The sequence below is a fragment of the Panthera tigris genome, chromosome F2 (assembly GCF_018350195.1).
Source record: "Panthera tigris isolate Pti1 chromosome F2, P.tigris_Pti1_mat1.1, whole genome shotgun sequence".
NCBI lineage: Eukaryota > Metazoa > Chordata > Mammalia > Carnivora > Felidae > Panthera > Panthera tigris.
In genome coordinates this window covers 13033851-13052267 of record NC_056676.1, presented here as the reverse complement: position 1 = coordinate 13052267, position 18417 = coordinate 13033851, and the positions used below count along the sequence as shown (strand labels likewise).

General features: G+C 40.6%; 1 protein-coding gene across 4 annotated transcripts in view; it reads left to right on the top strand.

Annotated features, from left to right (window-relative positions):
* The window catches only part of ASPH (aspartate beta-hydroxylase), a 222254-nt gene that overhangs the window by 56082 nt on the left and 147755 nt on the right, over window positions 1-18417 (top strand). For 3 of the 4 annotated variants that reach the window (XM_042973489.1, XM_042973488.1, XM_007085002.3), the window contains 2 exons: window positions 1395-1436; window positions 3665-4494. In XM_042973489.1, the coding sequence (XP_042829423.1) occupies window positions 1395-1436; window positions 3665-4026 (404 nt within the window). In that variant the 3' untranslated portion in view covers window positions 4027-4494. Of the gene's footprint in view, window positions 1-1394; window positions 1437-3664; window positions 4495-14882; window positions 14976-18026; window positions 18102-18417 lie in introns of those variants that run through there. The other variant, XM_015538820.2, reaches the window with a different exon arrangement.

Sequence of the window (18417 nt, the reverse complement as noted above, 5' to 3'; positions counted from 1 at the left end):
TATAGATAGCCATATGGAACAGTTAATTTACATTTCTTTTTATGTGTAGTCAATAGTAAGGCATACACTAATACTTTTCCCCCCAGAATAATGATGATGATATTTTTTTTTTATTTTAACTGAAGCATAGTTGACACACAATATTACATTGATATCACATGTACAACATAGTGTTTTGACAAGTCTGCATGTTATGCTGTGCTCACCACAAGTATAGCTATCATCTGTTGATAATAACATTTCAACCAAAATAAATTGCCATTCTCAAATGGACTATTTCATTTGATGGAAGCAAATGGTGATGGGTAGAGAAAGAGGAAAGGAATTTAGGCATGGAGGGTGATTTGAACAGTATAACAGAATAGGAGTGAAAACATCTCATACTGAAAATGGGAGTGTGATTAGGGTTTTGAGAAACAGAGAGTAGGTTCTGCTTGGGGGCTTTTCTTATACAACCGTAGCCCTTCACTGCTGAGTGACGGTTCGTGCATGGTGCCGCCCCCACCGGCGGTTACCGGTAATCACCACACCTCCCACTCTAAGCCTAGGAAGTGTGTTGGCAACTTGGAATGCCACCTTGGAAAGTTTGCTGATACATGAGTATAAAATAGCATTTATGTGATGGGGGGATAGAACTGAGAACATCAGTTGCCCAGGATGCCGAATACAGGCTGGTTAGAATGACAGTGTACTGAGAGGTATGTAGTATTGATGTTTGTTAGAGGGTAAACCTATTATCACAGCTTTTATTTGCCAAGATAAGAAATAGAAAGGCATTGCAAATTTTAAAATGAAGAGTAGAAGGATACACCAGTATGACAGTGTAATTCTTGCTTGTGTAATTTCTTATAAAGGAAGTTTGAAACTTTGGAGGAAAAAAAGCAATGATTAGAGTCCTGTCAAAATATGCTGTCCTTTTTTTGCATGGCAGTGATGATTGAGTAGGAGAGTAAAGTTCCCTGGTCTGTTCGTGTGTCATGCTAAGCACAAGGCCCTGGCTGTGCAGCCACACCAGAGAGGGAAATGCCATTTCCAGAGGAAATTAAGTATTTCTGAAGCCCCAAATCCTTTCATGTCCAAGATAAGTCATGAAGTTGACTGAATTACAGGGTGATTATAATGCATTTTTGCTATAGTGAAAGTAAGGTTTTATGTATGAAATGTATATATATATGTATGTGTGTGTGTGTGTGTGTGTGTGTGTGTGTGTGTATATATATATATATATATATGTTGAAGGAGTATGTTTTTTGAATGGTAAGTTTAACTTAATTTGTTTAATAGAGGCATTGATTTTGACTATATTTATTTGCTTAGTTTTTAAAGATACTTAGTTTTTAATTCCCTTAATATTTTCTGTTTATAACCTATTTTCATCTTGTAAATACCAACAGAAGGACCTGGTGGGGTAGCCAAGAGAAAAACTAAGGCTAAAGGTATTTTCTGTTTTTCAAATTAGCCTTGAGTGAATCAAGTTTAATGCTTGAAGATGCATGACATTTTCTAGATATGTTACTGCAGCTACTAATGCTTTTTGGTTTGCATTGCACCTTTGGTCATAAGTAGTTTTATTAAGGCATCATTAAAGAATTTTTTTGCCTCAAGCCTATAATTTTAAGTAATTTCCTTCATTACTCTATCAAGACTTTTATAACAGACTTGATATTAAAAACATGATGATATCATATTGTTCTCTTACATATAAACTTACTTCTGTACTTGCTATCGTGTAATCTAAAACCTTTGTTAGTTTGAATTTTTTAATGACTTCTGGGAAAAAAGGTGAATTCTCCACTGATGGATTTCATTTCTTCAAAAGCTCGGATGACATTGTATCTTAGAGCATAATCAGAGAGAGTGTGAGCAAACTTCTAGTTTTCAATGAAATGAAAACATAGATTTATAATCTGGAGGTCTGTATTTCATTGCTATAGAATTTGTTGTCTTTTCATATTTTAATTCTTTAAAAATTAGTAGACTTGCCAACCATTATATGTAGGCTAACAGCTTATTATTACAGCCTGATTTTATTTATATCCCTGTGGTTTCTCTTGTTCACATATAAATATATATGAATATAAATAATAAATGTAAATATAAATATAAACACAAAAGTAAATATAAATATAGGACATATATGTCCTTTAAGGACAGGGGCATGGGAGCAGTGCATGGTTTTCCTTTACAAACTTGCAATATTCTTTCATGTTCAAGTGCTTGGCCTCTAGTGTTTTTAGTTTGTTTTTTTGTTTTTTGGTAAAACATTAACAGGTGAGACTTTGACTATGTGACTTGCAGGGTTTTGCAGTTTGTATTTTAATTTTAAGATTAGGGAATTTGAAACGTTTTTCACTTCGTATTCCACCTGAATAATTCCCAGGAAGAGAAAAATTATTGCCATTTTATTCTTATGTCAGTAATTAGGAAATAAGTACCCAATAAAGTATAGTTTGTACTTCTCGAACTGAAGAGGCAAATCCAGCAGTAAGGATTTAATGCTGTAAAAAGTGCAGAACCAGATCTGAGAGCAGTGCACGTGTGTTCGTGCAGTGACATTATGTCTGTTACTCTACAAACAGCGTTGAAGTAGGTGAGGATTTGGACAGTTGATTCTTTATGAATGTTATTCTGTATTTTTAGAAGGTTTTAACAAGATTTTCAGGAAGAATTGAGTAACATTTTGTGCTATGTGAATTTTGATGGGCAAAAACATCTCCACATCTTATTAAAGGAAATCTTTCATTTTCTTTGTTTCTGTTTACATGCTGTATAATACAGTAAGCACCTTGCTTCTCTTAAGATTTCCTAATGAGAGAGTGAGAAGCTAAAATTTCCTAATGAGAGAGAGAGAAGCAGCTCTGTTACACTTCATGTAAAACAGGGTGAAAACGGGTTGGTTTTAGATGAAATTTGGAATTACCTGTATGTTCCATTTATTTGCTCTCTCGCCTATGAGCATGGATGGACAACATGTTGGCTTGAGCAGCTTTACATAGATTAACAAGAAAACATATTTAAAGGAATACTGATCTCATAATGTTGAATATAAGCAGGCGAAAAATTCTACTTGTCATTTTAAGCACTGTAAGTGATGAACTTAAAATTTCATACTCATGAATATGGGGTTTTTTTTCTTAGCTAAGAAAATTAAATGGCATTTACTTTTTCCATTGGTGCATTATATTTTCAAGGCTCGTAAGCACAAATATTTTAAGGGCATCACTTTTTGTTAGAACTAAAAGTTTTAAAATTCTCTTCGTATGAATACTTGCACGTTACGGACATTTTTTTTTGTAATGCTGCCGTGTTCCTTTAATTATGTCATTACAGTTGTGAAATGGGAGTTGCTAACCCTTTGTGCAAAGTACTGCCTTTATGGATGGACTCGATTTTAATAATCTTGCATGTTAGTTTTATCTTAAGTCGTAACTTCCCACTGGAAAAATAGGATGGCAAGTTTCTGGCATTTTTTTGATAGTGGATACTTTGTAGAGGTTTGCATCTGTTTTTAGCCGATTGAAAACTAGAGGATTAAAGCACTTTCTGAATGAACATTTCATGTGTGTGGAGAGATAAAGAGCATACGTTTGCACTAAGTTACTGTTTTGTGAATTAAGAGATGCGTTCAATAAACTTTCTTTCCTTTGATTGGAAAACCTGAAAGTTAAAGAACTCACTAAGGAAGAGCCCAAGAAGGAAAAAGAGAAACCCGAGTCAAGGAAGGAGAGTAAGAGCGAAGAAAGAAAAAAGGGGAAGAAAGAAAAGGAGGATGACCGGAAGGCTAAGAAAATTACCGATGCAGATATATCCAGGAAAGAGTCTCCTAAGGGTAAAAAGCCCAGAGAGAAGGAGAATGTGGGCCTAGACAAAAGTGCTAAAGCCAAGGAAAGTAGGAAAAAATCGACAACTATAAAGGATACTTCTAGTAAAATGGCATCCAGAGACAAAGATGACGTGAAGGAAGGTAGGAGTTCTAGCAAACATGCACACTTGGCAAAGGGAAATAACCAGAAAAGGAAGAACTAAGAGCTGTAATGTCATCATCCCAGGAAATGGTAATCTCATCGTCACTTGCTGCTAAAGGGCCTGGAAAATTTAGTATTGCACCAGTTGGGGAAGATGTGTCCCATCGCCGTTGAGTTTATTTGTTGGTGCTCAGTAAGGAAGTTGTTTGAAATTTAGAGACACTGTCTCATGCTTCTCAATTTAAAAGATGAAGCTTGTAAAAACCGTGTAATAAAAATGTGATGTAATAGCTTCTGTTTTTAGTAATTTATTGATCATGTATCCAGATAAATGTATATAATATGAATGGAGTGAATTTATTAATCGACTGAATACTTTCATGGGAGTTGAGTAAGAACGTTAAGATTTTGCATAGTACATACATGCCAAGTGGCCTTCAGTTATGACAGATGCTCAGGTAGGAGCATCTTTTCTCCCTTCCTTCTTTTCTCCCGTCATTCTTTGTCTTCTTTCCTCGTTTCCCTTCTGGCTTCCCTGTTTTCCTTTCTTCTTCACCTGCCCTTCTCCTTCTCCACTTCCTTTCTCCTTCCCGACCTCTCCACCCCTCCCCTCAGGCTCCTGTGGCAACCCCCGGAGTCCTCTTCCCAGGCGCCCACCCCCACCCACCCACCCCCTGTTTTTGGGGGGGCTGCCCCCTCCTCAGTCTCTTCCCTGGATTCTCCTTTCCCTTCTCCTCCCCTTTCCCTCCTTTCAGGTCTCTCCTCCTCAGTCTTTTTTGGCTCTTCTCCTGCCTCCCTCATCCCTCCGTGCCTCCTCACTCCTCAACCTCTTCTCTTCCTGCCGGTCCTGCCCGCCTTCTTTTGTCACCCAGTCAATACTTAGTGCTTCCGGTGTGTCCCATACACTGCTCTAAGAACTCTGGATACACTTGTGAATAAAAGAAGGAACTTGATTTAGAAGACCAATTTTAGAGCGCTTTTATTTATGGTGTCTTTACAGACCCAGAAGAGTTACGAAAAGACTACGTGTTTCAAATTAGGATATACTTTCATTTTATGTCGCACGGTTTTATAGTTATTTTGGTGGAACACGGCATACATTTTCCATGTTTGATTGTATCATTGTTTACCGTTTGTGAGGCGCTGCAAATTTGAGATCTAACTAGAGGTCAGAACTTTGTTAATCAGAAAATATTTAATAAAATGAAATTTCAGTAAGAGTGCATTTCTACAAATGGTTTGTGCTGTCCTGTGCGTGAAGTCTTAAATCTTTAATTGTAACCGCTGGTGAGATTCAGTTATGAATTAGAGAAGAGCAACCTGATTTGTTGTAACAGAATCAAAAGTGCTGCCACAAAGGTTTTATTTTTTTTTTTTTAAATAATTCTTCAACTTTGTCTATGAAGAGCTGAAAACCAGAGAATTTGACCTAATGGAAGACGTTTCAAATAAAACATGAATAAGCATCAGTGCAAGTGTTTCCAAAAATACTGTGCACCTTTTTCTTCTATACTTGCACCTTTCCTGCTTAAAATCAAGCACTTGGACATTTAGTTGACAGAAATTCCCACTGACAGAAGTACACAGCGAGGGGGAAATCCTAGAGAATACCTGCTGTAGCTAATCCAGTCCTATTATTTTCTTGTTCAAGGACTACGGCCCAAAGAAATTGTAGTGAGGGTTTCATTGTTTTTATCGATTCCCGGAACATTGTAAGCCACACAGGGCATTTTATGACTCATCTGGTTGGTGGATACAGGGGCTGGCTTCAGGTGAATAGATCCCAAATACGGACCTATCATCAGACCTGTTGCTTCCTAGCTTTTGTCTCGAGTCTTAGCTCTGCTGATGCTTTTCCTGGACTTTATTCTAATTTTTTTTTAATGTTGATTTATTTTTGAGAGAGATAGAGAGAGAGAGGTGGAGGGGCAGAGAGAGAGGGAGACACAGAGTCAGAACCAGGCTCTAGGCTCTGAGCTGTCAGCACAGAGCCCGACGCGGGGTTCAGACTCACAAACTGAGAGATCATGACCTGAGCTGAAGTCGGACGCTTAACCGACTGAACCATACAGGCGCCCCCCTGGACTTTATTCTATATAGAGTAGCTACAATTTGATGAAGAAGACGGCCCTCAGAAAGCTCCAGACGCATCTTTCTAGTTGCGCAGTCCTAGTGCAGAGAGCAAGTTTTCTGAAATGGCTTGGGAGGAAAGTCCGGAAGAATTGCAGCCGGGCCTGGTTAGACCTGGTGACCGTTTGTGACCATTCCTGTAGTCGGGGATTAGTCCTCCCAGGCTGGCTCCTGTGCACAAAGCTGTGGCTGGGGGTTGGGTTGGGTCCTGCTGAAACCCTATGAAATGTTTCCCCCAGGATAGAGGGTGTCTGGGAGGAGAAGAGGGACACTCCAACTGCGCACTGAGCAGAACAAGAAGCAAAACAGATACTCATCACACACACAAAGGTTACACCATCTTAAAAACATATCTTGATGTTAGATCATGCTGCTAAGATAAATGGATTGATTTTTTAAATTTATGTCCCAAATTTTAAGTGTTAATTTTTCTACAGATTGGTGTTTTGGTTTTTTTTTTCCCCCCCTTCCTTGGAGAAGGGCTGGTCATTACATTTGCATTTACTGAGAGCATTCTAATAATTTCTACCTTGGGTTTTGAAGGACAAAAGTGATACAGGATAAAGTATATAAATGCTGAAGTCTAAGAACGTGAGTGGGGAAAAAAGTCTTAGAATAACCTAATCAACATGAGTGTGTTCACGTTACCTGTTGCTCTTCAGTAAAGCGCTTAGAAATATCTTGCGTCTGGGGCACCTGGGTGGCTCAGTCGGTTAAGCGTCTGACTTTGGCCCAGGTCATGATCTCACGGTTCATGAGTTCGAGCCTTTGCGGCAGGCTCTGTGCTGACGGCTCGGAGCCTGGAGCCTGCTTCGGATTTTGTGCCTCCCTCTCTCTCTCTGCCCCTCCCCAGCTCATGCTCACACTCTGTCTCTGTCAAAAGTAAATAAACTTAAAAAAAAATTTTTTAATAAAAAAAAATATCTTCTGCTATAGCTTTCCTTTGCATATCAGCTCAAGAACTAAATGGAAATGTCTCTACTGAATGCATTTCAATATATTTCGAGAGCTTTTGTGAGCTGGGGATGGATTTATTTTCTTTACTCTTTTTTCTTTCCTTCCCTTTTGTTCAGCAAATAAAGGCTGCAACTGAATTTTCTGAAGCTGAGGTCACACTTCACCCAGCTGCATTGGCCCTCACCATTCACCTGAAACTTTCATGTGGGAGAAGCTTTTAATGGGCTTAAAACGGTGCTTGCACTCTCAGTTTCACTCATCTTAAAATTTGGTGTGTAGTTATTTCTATTTTCTGCTGCTTCATATTATCTAAGGGTAATTAAAACTAGAAAGGTTGTCCTTTTTAAAAAGCCGCCTAAACATAGGGACAAAAATTTCCTAATGCAAAGTACCTGGGAGCCAGAAGAACCCCTGAAGAGTGAAAATGAGATACTAAGAAAGTAAGTTTATTTTGTCATATCACAAACAAAATTTCTGTTTAAATTACACTATGAGATGATACTTCAAATTTCAAAAAATGACATTCCTGGCACATTTTTCCAAACATCGTATGATAGTATTTCATGTGTGAGTGTCACAATCGCTATAAAGGTAAAGATGGCCAGTTTTACAGAAATATTTGAGAGCCTATCAGTATTCCAAGGATCTTTTTTAGTCTTCAATACTCAGATTCCTTTTTTTGAAACACTTTATCATCATTGATTTTTTTTCTTCACGTATTGTGACATCACAATAATGTCTGCCTCATTTGTTAAGGACTTTGTGTGTGAATTTTCATTTTTGCTAACATCATTTGTAACCAACTTTTTGAAATCCGACTAGTTTTTTTTACAAGATTTTCAGCTTTACTTTGTGGGTGATTTGCATTGTGTATGTACTGTCTTCTCAACGTTGCACAGTCAGGGAGAGATTGATAAAGAAATTGGTATGAGCATGAATGATTGAATTAATCCAGGAGGATTAATTCTGTAAGTAACTGATTCGTAGGAAATATTTTACAGTGTTATGACCTCCTTAGTCATACAACTCCGTCCCTTCAGGGTCTCATAGTGATCATGTGAATAATAAGGACTCCCTATATGCACTTCCACTAAAAGAACAGATAAAGGTCATACACAAGTATGATTTTCAGTTTTAACTGTTTTAACTGTAGAGTCATTTTCTGTGAAATGGGTCTGATGGCTTGGACTACATCTCCTGGCTTTGGTTCCTTTCTCCTCTGTCCTCCACTATTCCCCTCTCCTGGAATAATTCTCCATTGGTGACAACTCTCCAGATCGATAACTTGGATTGTTTCACTATAAAATGCACCTTGGAAATACTGGGTTTCCTCATTTGTGAACTGAAGATAAAACCTTTCCTTCAGGTGGCTGTGAGAACTAGCTGGTATTGCATATGCATAAAGAGCCGGCACGTTGTGCATTTCATTTCCCCCAGGTTCTAGCTGAAGAGAAAGTTTTTGTTCTTCGGAAACTGAAGGGAGCGGTGTTGTGTAGCAGATCTGTAAGCGTTTTGCTTATGGAAATCTTGTTTGGGGTAATCTGAAAAAATACCCAGTGACAGCCTCCAGCCTCTTGTCCTTCCTCCTCTGTTTGCCTGAAGATAAAACCACGTGACCTAGATGTTTATTACCTGTTTGGAATTCATTTTTACATAGAGAAACCAGTTGTCACAAAAGCTTCAATCTTGTAAGCCCTGCACAGCATGAAGTTACCTACTTTTCTTTGTTCTCATTTCATACCTCATTTGATTTCACTTTGTGAGTATTTATCACTCTGTATTAGCATCCGTACCTCATAGAGTTCTGTCATTTACTTCTTCCTTGGCCTCAAGCATTACTTCTCTTGTTTCCCAAGAGGTTAGAGGAAGACATACAAAGCTTTTGTGTCCCTTGTGACAATGGTATAAATAGCCATGTGCTCTGTCATCTCTCTTTTGCATTTATTGACTCATTCAACAAATAATCTGAGTGCCTGCAGCATAGCAGGCTGTGCCAGGCACCAGGGATACAGGTGACGAGGGGACTGCCATCCCTGCGGTGAAACGTGAAATAAACAAGGGGCTGAGAAAGAAAATAGTGCAGCCGGAGCCAGCTGTCGCCACCACTTCCCGCTCTTCACCTCGCCTAGAATGTGTTCCCGACTCGGTGGCAGGCCACCTTCCACCTCTGCTGCAGGATCCAGCTGAGTCATCACGTCTACACTGACTTCTTCTGTGATCCTCCCAGGCGGTGGGACTGTGTGTCTTCCCTTTGCCATGCTCCTTACTTCACTTCATTCCTGGATTTTGCTTTCTACCAGCCTGATTTATGCCCAGTACCTAGCAGAGTAGTGGCTGAGAATAACAGGCATTCAATGTGTGTTTATTGGATGATGAGCATCTAAAACAGATCATTTAAAAATATTTCAGATCTGTATATACTGGTGACTAATATTAAAAAAAAATTTTTAAAGAAAAACTTAGGCATTTCTGCAGTAATTGCAGTAGGCTTTAACCACCTTGGAAATTGCTGGTGGCTGTGTTCATGTTGTGTGCGTGTGTGCAGGGAAGATGGTAAATACGCTTTCTTTCTTTTTTTTTTTTTTTGGTTTATTTATTTTTTGGGAGAGTGTAAAGGAGGGGCAGAGGCGGGGGGGGGGGGGACTCCCAAGCAGGCTCTCCGCTGATAGCACGTAACCTGATGCGCGGCTTGACCCACAAACCGTGGGATCATAGACCTAAGCCGGAATCGAGAGTCAGATGCTTATCCGGCTGAGCCCCCCAGATACCCCGGTAAATTTACTTTTTTAGAAGAAATGAAGGGAGAAATTAATTTGTGGAAAAAAATGTATGTGTATTTGCTGGTTTTAAATTATCTCCTTTAATTCTTAAAACCCTTCTGAGGAGGTAGTTGTGTTCCCTTTACACACTTGGGGAAACCCAGTCCTGTCGGTGGGAATGTGCCCAGGATGGGATTCCAGGGGAAACAAGCGACAGCCCTCTTGATTCACAAACCCGAGCTCCTGGGGCCATCTCGCGTTGCAGGTGTTAACGTGAGTCCACTCCGTTCCAGCCTTTGTGGAGACCCTTCAGTGGCCCTGAAACCCAGGCTCTTAGCAACCCTTTCGGCAGTTTTATTCTTTCGAGGTGTAGGTCATCCTGTCCCTGCAATCTTGTCTCTATCTTGAGTCGTGTGAAGATGCGTTGAATCTGGAATGGCTCTTACTGTATATCGTGGGGCAGCTCTTCTGGTTTCTGGCAGTGTCAGAATTTTGATGGGGCTGAGGTTGGGATGCCTGCTAAGATCTGTGTTTGCTGATTACAGAAGCCAGGAGCAACAGCGACAATTAGCACGGTCAATCAGTATGTGCATCTTTCTGGCTTGTTGATTTTCCGGAGTATTTCTCACGTTCCTGTACCTGTTAGGATTATTCCTGGGATATATTGATATATACTATTAGCCTACTTGTGTTTAAAGAAGCAGCAGTTCTGAGCTCTTCCCCTTGAATAACGGCAGCTGGTGTAACCTGGGTCGGTGAGACCAAAATTTCCTTCAGTCTGTGCACTACCGAATCATATGCCAGAGATTGATAAACCAGTTTTTTATTTTTTTATTTAAAAAAAATTTTTTTTAATGTTTATCTTTATTTTTGAGACAGAGAGAGACAGAGCATGAGCAGGGGAGGGTCAGAGAGAGAGGGAGACACAGAATGAGAAGCAGGCTCCAGGCTCTGAGCTGTCATCACAGAGCCCGACGCGGGGCTCGAACTCACAAACTGCGAGATCATGACCTCAGCTGAAGTCTGACGCTCAACCAACTGAGCCACCCAGGCACCCCGATAAACCAGTTTTTTAAAATGTCTTAGCTTTTATGGGCTAAGTGCCTGAAGTCCTATGAAGCACAACACTATTTGTGGTTCTTTCTTTCCCACATTTTGCCGAGGAAGTGGTTTGTGTAGAATTCTTCACGAAAAATGAATCCTTCGTTTTCAGTCAGTGTGAATAGCTCCAAGATCCGGTGGCCCCAGGGCCTTTCAGATTCGCACACCCTCACTCCTCTCTAGCTGCATGGGCCCCGTGGCTCTTCCCCACTGCCAGCATCTTGCACACACACCCCTCACCCCCAGCCGAGGAATTTGTACTCGCTGGTCCGGAGCCTCATCTGGAGTACTCTCCCCCAGTGGGAGTCACAGGGCCACGTCCCTGGCTGCCTTCAGGAATCTGTTCACATTTTATCAACGAGTCCTTTCCTCATCAGTTCGCTGGAGATAGGCTTCCTCCTCTCCCTGATGGCCTGGCACTCCCTGCCCCCTGCCTTCCCCCATCTAATATGTTCTAAATATTTCATGTTTCTTATTTTTTAAATCGTTCCCTCCCTGTAAGAGGTAGGGCTTTTCAGTTCTCATTTTCTGTAGAACAGTGCCTTGCATCAGTAGGTGCCAAATAATTGTTGAATGAATGAACGAAGGCCATATGCAACTTAGTAAGTTTTAAACTGTTAGCGTATTTATGGGAAGAAAATACACATTTCCCATTGCTGTCAGGTGTACTGGGGTAGCAGGGAATGAAGTAAGCGAATGTTGGGCTAAGGTAACTGTCACATAATCAAATTTGCTATGAATGCTTGATTTAAAGCGCTCACGTCACCTTTTATAGCTTCCATTTTGAATGACAATTGTAGGAAAATTATATGTTTAATAAATGCAGGCACTTTTTTATTTCCTAATTTTTCTGATGTGCCCGAAGAACTGAAAACGAGGTGTCTTTTAAGGGAAACAGTTGCTTTTTCAAATTGCGCAGGGGCTGGTGTGGTTACTTGCAGCTAGATAGTTACTCGCGGGTGCCACGGCCGTCCTGTCACTCTTGCCAGCGTGGGAATGGACGTGGGTTCTGGTTTGACTGTTAAGTGGAAGGAGAAGACTGCTGGAAGCTTCAGCTTCTAGGAAAGATTTCCTCAAGCCCCAGAGAGGCAGAGCAAGAGGTGGGTCTTTGCTTCTGGACACCCTGGGGTCCGAGAGAGAAGCTTGCCGCGGGGGAAGCCCCGACTGGCGGTGGGAGGGTGAAGCCAGCCAGCGCCCAGAGCAAGCCCGCTCACCCCCGCGCTCCTCCTGAGAGTACATAGTGAATTTCCTCCTCCCCCGAGCCAGTGTGAGTCGTGTTTTGTTGTCTGCAGCCCCAGGAGCGTCAACACTGATGACAGTCATTTCATAATGTAACCTTGAGTACTTATTTCAGTGCGGTCTCCTTGCCATTTGTACCTCACAATAAATCCAATTTGAATACCTTTCCTTTGATTCTGAATTGACCGTATGTGTATTTTTTTCTTGTTTAATATTTTGTTTACTTTCTGCCTTAAAATCTTATATGAGACCTGAAATCTTATATGAGACCTGTATCTGCCACTCATTCGTGGACTAAAATGGATTTGGGTGGCAGTATAATTTCTGGAAACACCAAAATGAAAGCTTGTATGGCTAATTCTTCCATATGAGTTATCAAAGTAATAATTAGTCTAGAGTGTGTGCTGTTGTTGTTGTTTTTAGAAAGTTTTTTAGGGGTCTGGGGAAGGATATGTGTTAATTTGATCCTCAGCTTTTTTGAAGTTTACAATATTGTTTATTTTTGCACTGCTTTCACCTCTGGAAAAATAGCTGTGACCAGGTATCGGTAAATTTAGAACTCAACTGCCACTTGGGGCAGAAAAGGAAACTGCACAGTATTTTCTCTTGTTATGTGCTTTTGCTTTCTCCTGTGGTTTTACCATTTCAATTTTAGAGACAAATAACTCCAGTTGATGTAGAGAAAGCTGACAATGAGGAGAACCTCATGGCTAAATACTGGCAATGCTAGTAGTTTTCAAACACTTTTCACATCATAAGTTGTTTTCAAATGAAACTTCACAAAATCCAATAAGAATGGGGCTTTCGGGCAGTTTAAGTCTCTGTTGTTTGGTGGGGAACTATTTCCCTGCTTATCGAACCCATGGAGCACAATTTGAAACCCTGCTACCTAGAGGATCAGTGAAGAATGACCCGTGATTTCCCATCCAAAGTGAGATGCTCTTGAGGGCAAGATACTTAACACTAGCACAACAGACTAACCTGGGACTGTCCCGGGCAAATTAGGCCCCTGGTTCTGCAGCAGTGGGTTCTAGAGCCCAGATAGGAATCTCCTTGCTGGTAGTAGTAGGAAATTGTTTCGGATCCCCTTTCCCACCTTTCGCTTGTCTAGTGTAGCTGAGGAGCCCTGGTCCCACAGAGGATGTCTGCAGTCATCGGTACCGGCAGAGCAGCCCCACTGTGGGGTGTGTTCAGCCCCTGAGCTGTTTACCAGGCACCTGTTATGTGCCAGGTATGTTCTGAGGTGCTCAGGGTTCCAAGGTAAGTTACAGGATTCTGAAGGTTTACCCTGTTCATTCAGCAGAACGTAGCAATGAGTAATAGTTCCATACCTGTTCCATTTACTGTTGGGAGATGCAAGAATGGATTATTTAAAGGCGAAAGAGCACGGGAGTTTTCAGTCCTGAACTTGGAATTTGAAACGTGATGTGTTTTACTAACAAGGCCTTCATCTCTACCCGCCACGCCCCGAAGTGGAACGTTTGGGATCCGTGGTTACTTGTGTATTATCCCTTTGTTAGAAGTCCCTATATAGTTAGAAGTAGAACACAACTGTGTCCGTTGGTGTTTGTTGTAATAGCCTTAGGCTTTTCGTGTAAATAGTATGGGACATAAGTACCTCAAACAAATATAAATGGTGAGGTAGAGTCCTGTGTATCTCTGTCTTCTTCTCTTTACGATTGGGGAGAAGAAGGTGGGAATCGTGTTTTTGTCCATGAGAGAAAAATAAAGACATAAAAAGGGAACAGTAAGGAAAAGTGTGATCAAAAAGCAAGTAAAAGACACTGAGAATTTAGCAGACTACAGTAGCGGATGTATATTAGACGTGGTATGAAGTGCTCAACGTTGGCAAAGTGCCTCTCGATTCTGTACTGACCTTTTCACTCTAGACTCACAACCCACTTCCTCCAGGAACAGTTGTTGGTACAAGAGTCTCACTGGGGGTCGTGAAGAGCCAGGATTTGGGAAGTGGAATCGACAGACTCTTGAACCCTGTTTAGCTTTCTAAAGGGTTGTATTCAGTTGAGGACTTATTTTAATGTTTCACATATAAAATGTCAAAGAATTAATTTGGTCTGGTAGATTTTAGACTGGTGTTGACTTTGAAATCAGCTCTCATGTTAATTTACCCTGATGTTTTATTTTCCTTAAGACATTAAAAAACTTTGTTTTCATATCTTTTAGCTCCTTATAGCATAGTATGATTGTAAATGGTACCTTTAGAAGGTTGTAAATAGTTATGTCTGATTTGTTCTCATTTTTAACTATAGGTTTCAAGAAATTATACATAAATCAAAATATGGCATACAAACCAATACCAAAGTTCAAGTGTAGCTTAGTTGTCTTAACTGCTGGATTCAGAGCTCAAGCAGCAATTCATTAATCATTTCTGAACACAAGGAGCTTGAACTATTGAACTTCTTTTGGCAAGTTCAGACATGACTGTTTAAGAGATTCGTGAACATTGAAGCAATGATTTTTTGTTTTATTGTTTTTAAATGAAAGGTTAACTTAGGTAAAGAGATGTTGAAGGCCCATGCGAAGTTAAAGAGCATACTGTTTTCCTACTTGGGTTTTTAAGCATTTCTACATTTTCATGTAGTATGTAAAGTCTTGGAAACTGAGTTATTTGTACTATGGATGAAGTGTTTGAGAATATTGTTTTTCCTGGTTTAATATGTCAAACAAACAAAAAAAAAAACTTAAGTTAACTTTGTGACTAAAAATGCAGGCCTTAAAGAAAGATCTGCTTCAAAGCCAACAGTCCCACCGGAAGAAGCTGAGCCATACCCTTGGCTGGGGGAGCAGGTTTCCGAGGGTTCAGGTAAGCTCACCTCTACATCTGACCCGATGGGCCTCGGCCTGCCAGGTTTCCAGCGTGCAGTTTCCAGAATCGTTTTACCCATAATTTGTGTCACAGTGTTTATGGAATAATGAAGTACTTTTTCTTCTTCTCTTCTGAGATTTTGCAGTAAACTTAATGTTTTCTACTAAAATACTCAGGACAGTTTTAATTTTTGAGATCAAGAATCCAAGGCCCAGATGGGTGCTTTTTGCCTGAGATGGCACAGTTTAGAACATCCTGAACTAAATGCTAGGTTTCTTGATTCCAGTTCCAGAACTTCTTAAAATGAAAGTACCATTAGACGTGTAGTGTTACACGAGTTTTGCCGTTTGTCACATGGTCTAGTAGAAGAGGCCTATGGGCTCCCATTCTTTGTAATACGGGAGTCTCCTTTCTACATCAGAGACCTCCCAGACCTCCATACGATGGTGTGTGAGGCCTGGAGTTACATCCACATGAACTCACAGATTAATTTAAATACCTCCTTAAGTCACCCAAGCACCTATGACCCACAGAATGAAAACTCCTAAAATCTGTGAATCAATTGGCAAATGAAATTTGAATCCATTACTAGCATTTCCTGTTTATGCGGTGATATTGATTACAAAGTACTATTTAATTTCTGCGCATTTTCTGTTTACCTAATAATTCTCCAAAATTTGGTTTCATTTCGCCACCTACTGGAAGTGTTCGGTATGACACTCCATGTTTACTGGCAACTGAAGTGCTGTGGCTGCTTTTATCACCGCGGATGAATAATGTGTGATTTTCTCTTCTCCCTTTTAAGATCAGTATGCTTCTCTGATTTTTTTTATTTGTTCAAATCATAATTCCAGGAGAATTTACTGCCTCCCTCCCATTTCTTTAGAAGTACTGCAATCCTACCCTAGCTCTGGAGCAAAAGTGCTAATTTAAATGTGTCTTTGGATTTAGCATCTCAAACATTACTTTGTACTCAATAAAGTTATACTTTAAAAATCATGCTTCTTAAAGGTAATATCTACTCTGAAATGTTGTGCTATTTCTTTCTGCTTTCTCCTTTCCTTTAAAGTTTATTTATTTATTGGGAAAGGGAACGTGAGTGGGGAAGGGGCGTAGAGAGAGAGGGAGAGAAAATCCCAAGCAGGCTCTGCACTGTCAGCACAGAGCCCGATGTGGGGCTGGACCTCACGACCTGGGAGATCATGACTTGAGCCGGAACCAAGAGTCAGACGCTTGACCAACTGAGCCGCCCAGATGCCCCTCCTTTTAAAATTTTTGTTAACGTTACTCTATATGGAGAGAGAGAGAGAGACTGTGTGTGTGTGTGTGTGTGTGTGTGTGTGTGTGTGTGTGTATGTGTGTACACGCATGTATAAATATATATTATCTGACCACTTGTCCTAAATCCATCAGTTTTCAGCTCATAATCCTTTTCAACTTCTTGGCAGTGTTTGGTTTAGTTTAAATGTTGCCTTCTCAACCTTTCTCTTATCTAGGTTTTTGGGTTCTTTCTCTTCTCTGTCTACCTATTCTACAGATATAAGTACATACTTCTCATTAAAACACAATAAAATAAACCCCCTCTCGATCTCTACAGTACTTTCTATCTGGCCTCCAGTCCGTGTTCTTGCCGTACTAGCCAGATTTTTGGAAAAAGAATCTACAGTTGCTTTCTTTGCCTTACTTTCCACTCAGTTTTTAGTTCACTGTAATCTAGCTTCTGCCTCTACTAATCCTCCCAGAGGAAAGCAGGAGCCTCATGGAATCATGGAAAGATGAAACAGCCTGGTGCACTCACCAAGTTCAAAGCCAGTGCTGGTAGCTGGTGATTCTGGGGAGGCATGTGAGAGCTGAATTGCGGAGATCTTGTATTCTGTTCCAAGGAGTTAGATTTTCATCTGTTTGGGCAGAGGAAGCCACTAAAGGGTTAAGCGAAGGAACAGGGCACCATAGTCCACTTCTGTTACTAATATTATATTCTATGTGGATGCCGCTGTCAGCAGTTATAAAACCGGGAATTGGTTAGGAAGCTGTCATGGGTACTGTGAGAGGCGAGGAGGGAAAAATAGAGATTGGCAGGCCCTTTTGTAATTCTATGCAAATGTGTATATAAATGCTTTGTGACATACAAACGTCTATAAAAGTAGGAGGTACTTCTTGTGCTTCAGGAATGGTTTACAAAACCAGTGTGATTAGCATAATAGGTTGTTAAACTTTTTTCCTACCTGACGTTCAAATGAGCTTACCCTGTTTTTGTCATCGAGGATTAACTTGTCAGTATAACCACTGTGGTTGGCATTATTTCACGTGACAGAGTCTGTGATGCCACGTCTCTCCAACTTCAGTTTTCTGAACATGGATGTTTGTTACACAGAAAATTTATAATAGTGTCAGTGTCGTTATGGCTTCTTGTGTGTGATGTTGTAATAAACCTGATAATCCAGTACGTGCCATGGTGTTGTCAGAACATCGTTACTGATATTTTGTAATTTCTGTCTGTTTGCCTCTGTGGATCTGACTGTCAGATGGGCTTCTCCAGAGCTGCAAGGATTATCAGTTACAACGTTGGGTCTTCCTTCAGCTTTGGGGAGTGGTCAGCCAACCCTGCCCCTCTCCGCCCTCATACCAGCCTGGGGCCTCACTTGTCAGGGCAGACGGTGGCCGACCACGTACTTCAACGCGTGGTGACCTCGTCTTCCACATTTTCATCTTTATTTCCCAGAACTTCCCCCCCCCCTTTCTGAAAGCTTTGCCCATCCCATTTTCTTCATTTTATCATTGCTGTGAATTTTGTTGGTTAGAAACTGAAGGAATTCCGCGTGGGGAGGTTTTTATTTAACATTTATATCTGCTGCCAAAATAAAACCAATCTTACATATTTACCACATTGGCCAACATGGAGAAAAAAGTGGTAAACTGACACAAAAAGGTAGCATAGTGGATTAACCAAATATCTTCAACTGCATGTGTCTACATGGATGTCATGTTTCACGTTCTTCATTCACGTCTAGAGTTTTTCTACTGAGTTATGTTTTGTAATCATTTCAGGTCCTCAGAATATTGACGATGAAGTACAAGAACAAATTCAGTCCCTTCACCATGAGGCAGTGTATACAGAACATGGTATGAATTAAAATCTGTTTTCTCATGAATTGCTTGCTGACATAATGGTTAATTCCATAGGTGACTTGGACTTTATTTTTAAATGTGAATAAGTGTTTTTTTTTTAATTATCAGAGGGCGAGTTGTTTTTAAATGTTTTATTTATTTTTGAGAGAGAGAGAGAGGGACACTGTGAGTGGGGGAGGGGCAGAGAGCGAGGGGGACACAGAATCCGAAGCAGGCTCCAGCTCTGGGTTGTTACCACAGAGCCCAGTGTGGGGCTCGAACTCCTGAACCCTGAGATCACGACCTGAGCAGAAGTCGGATGCTTAACTGA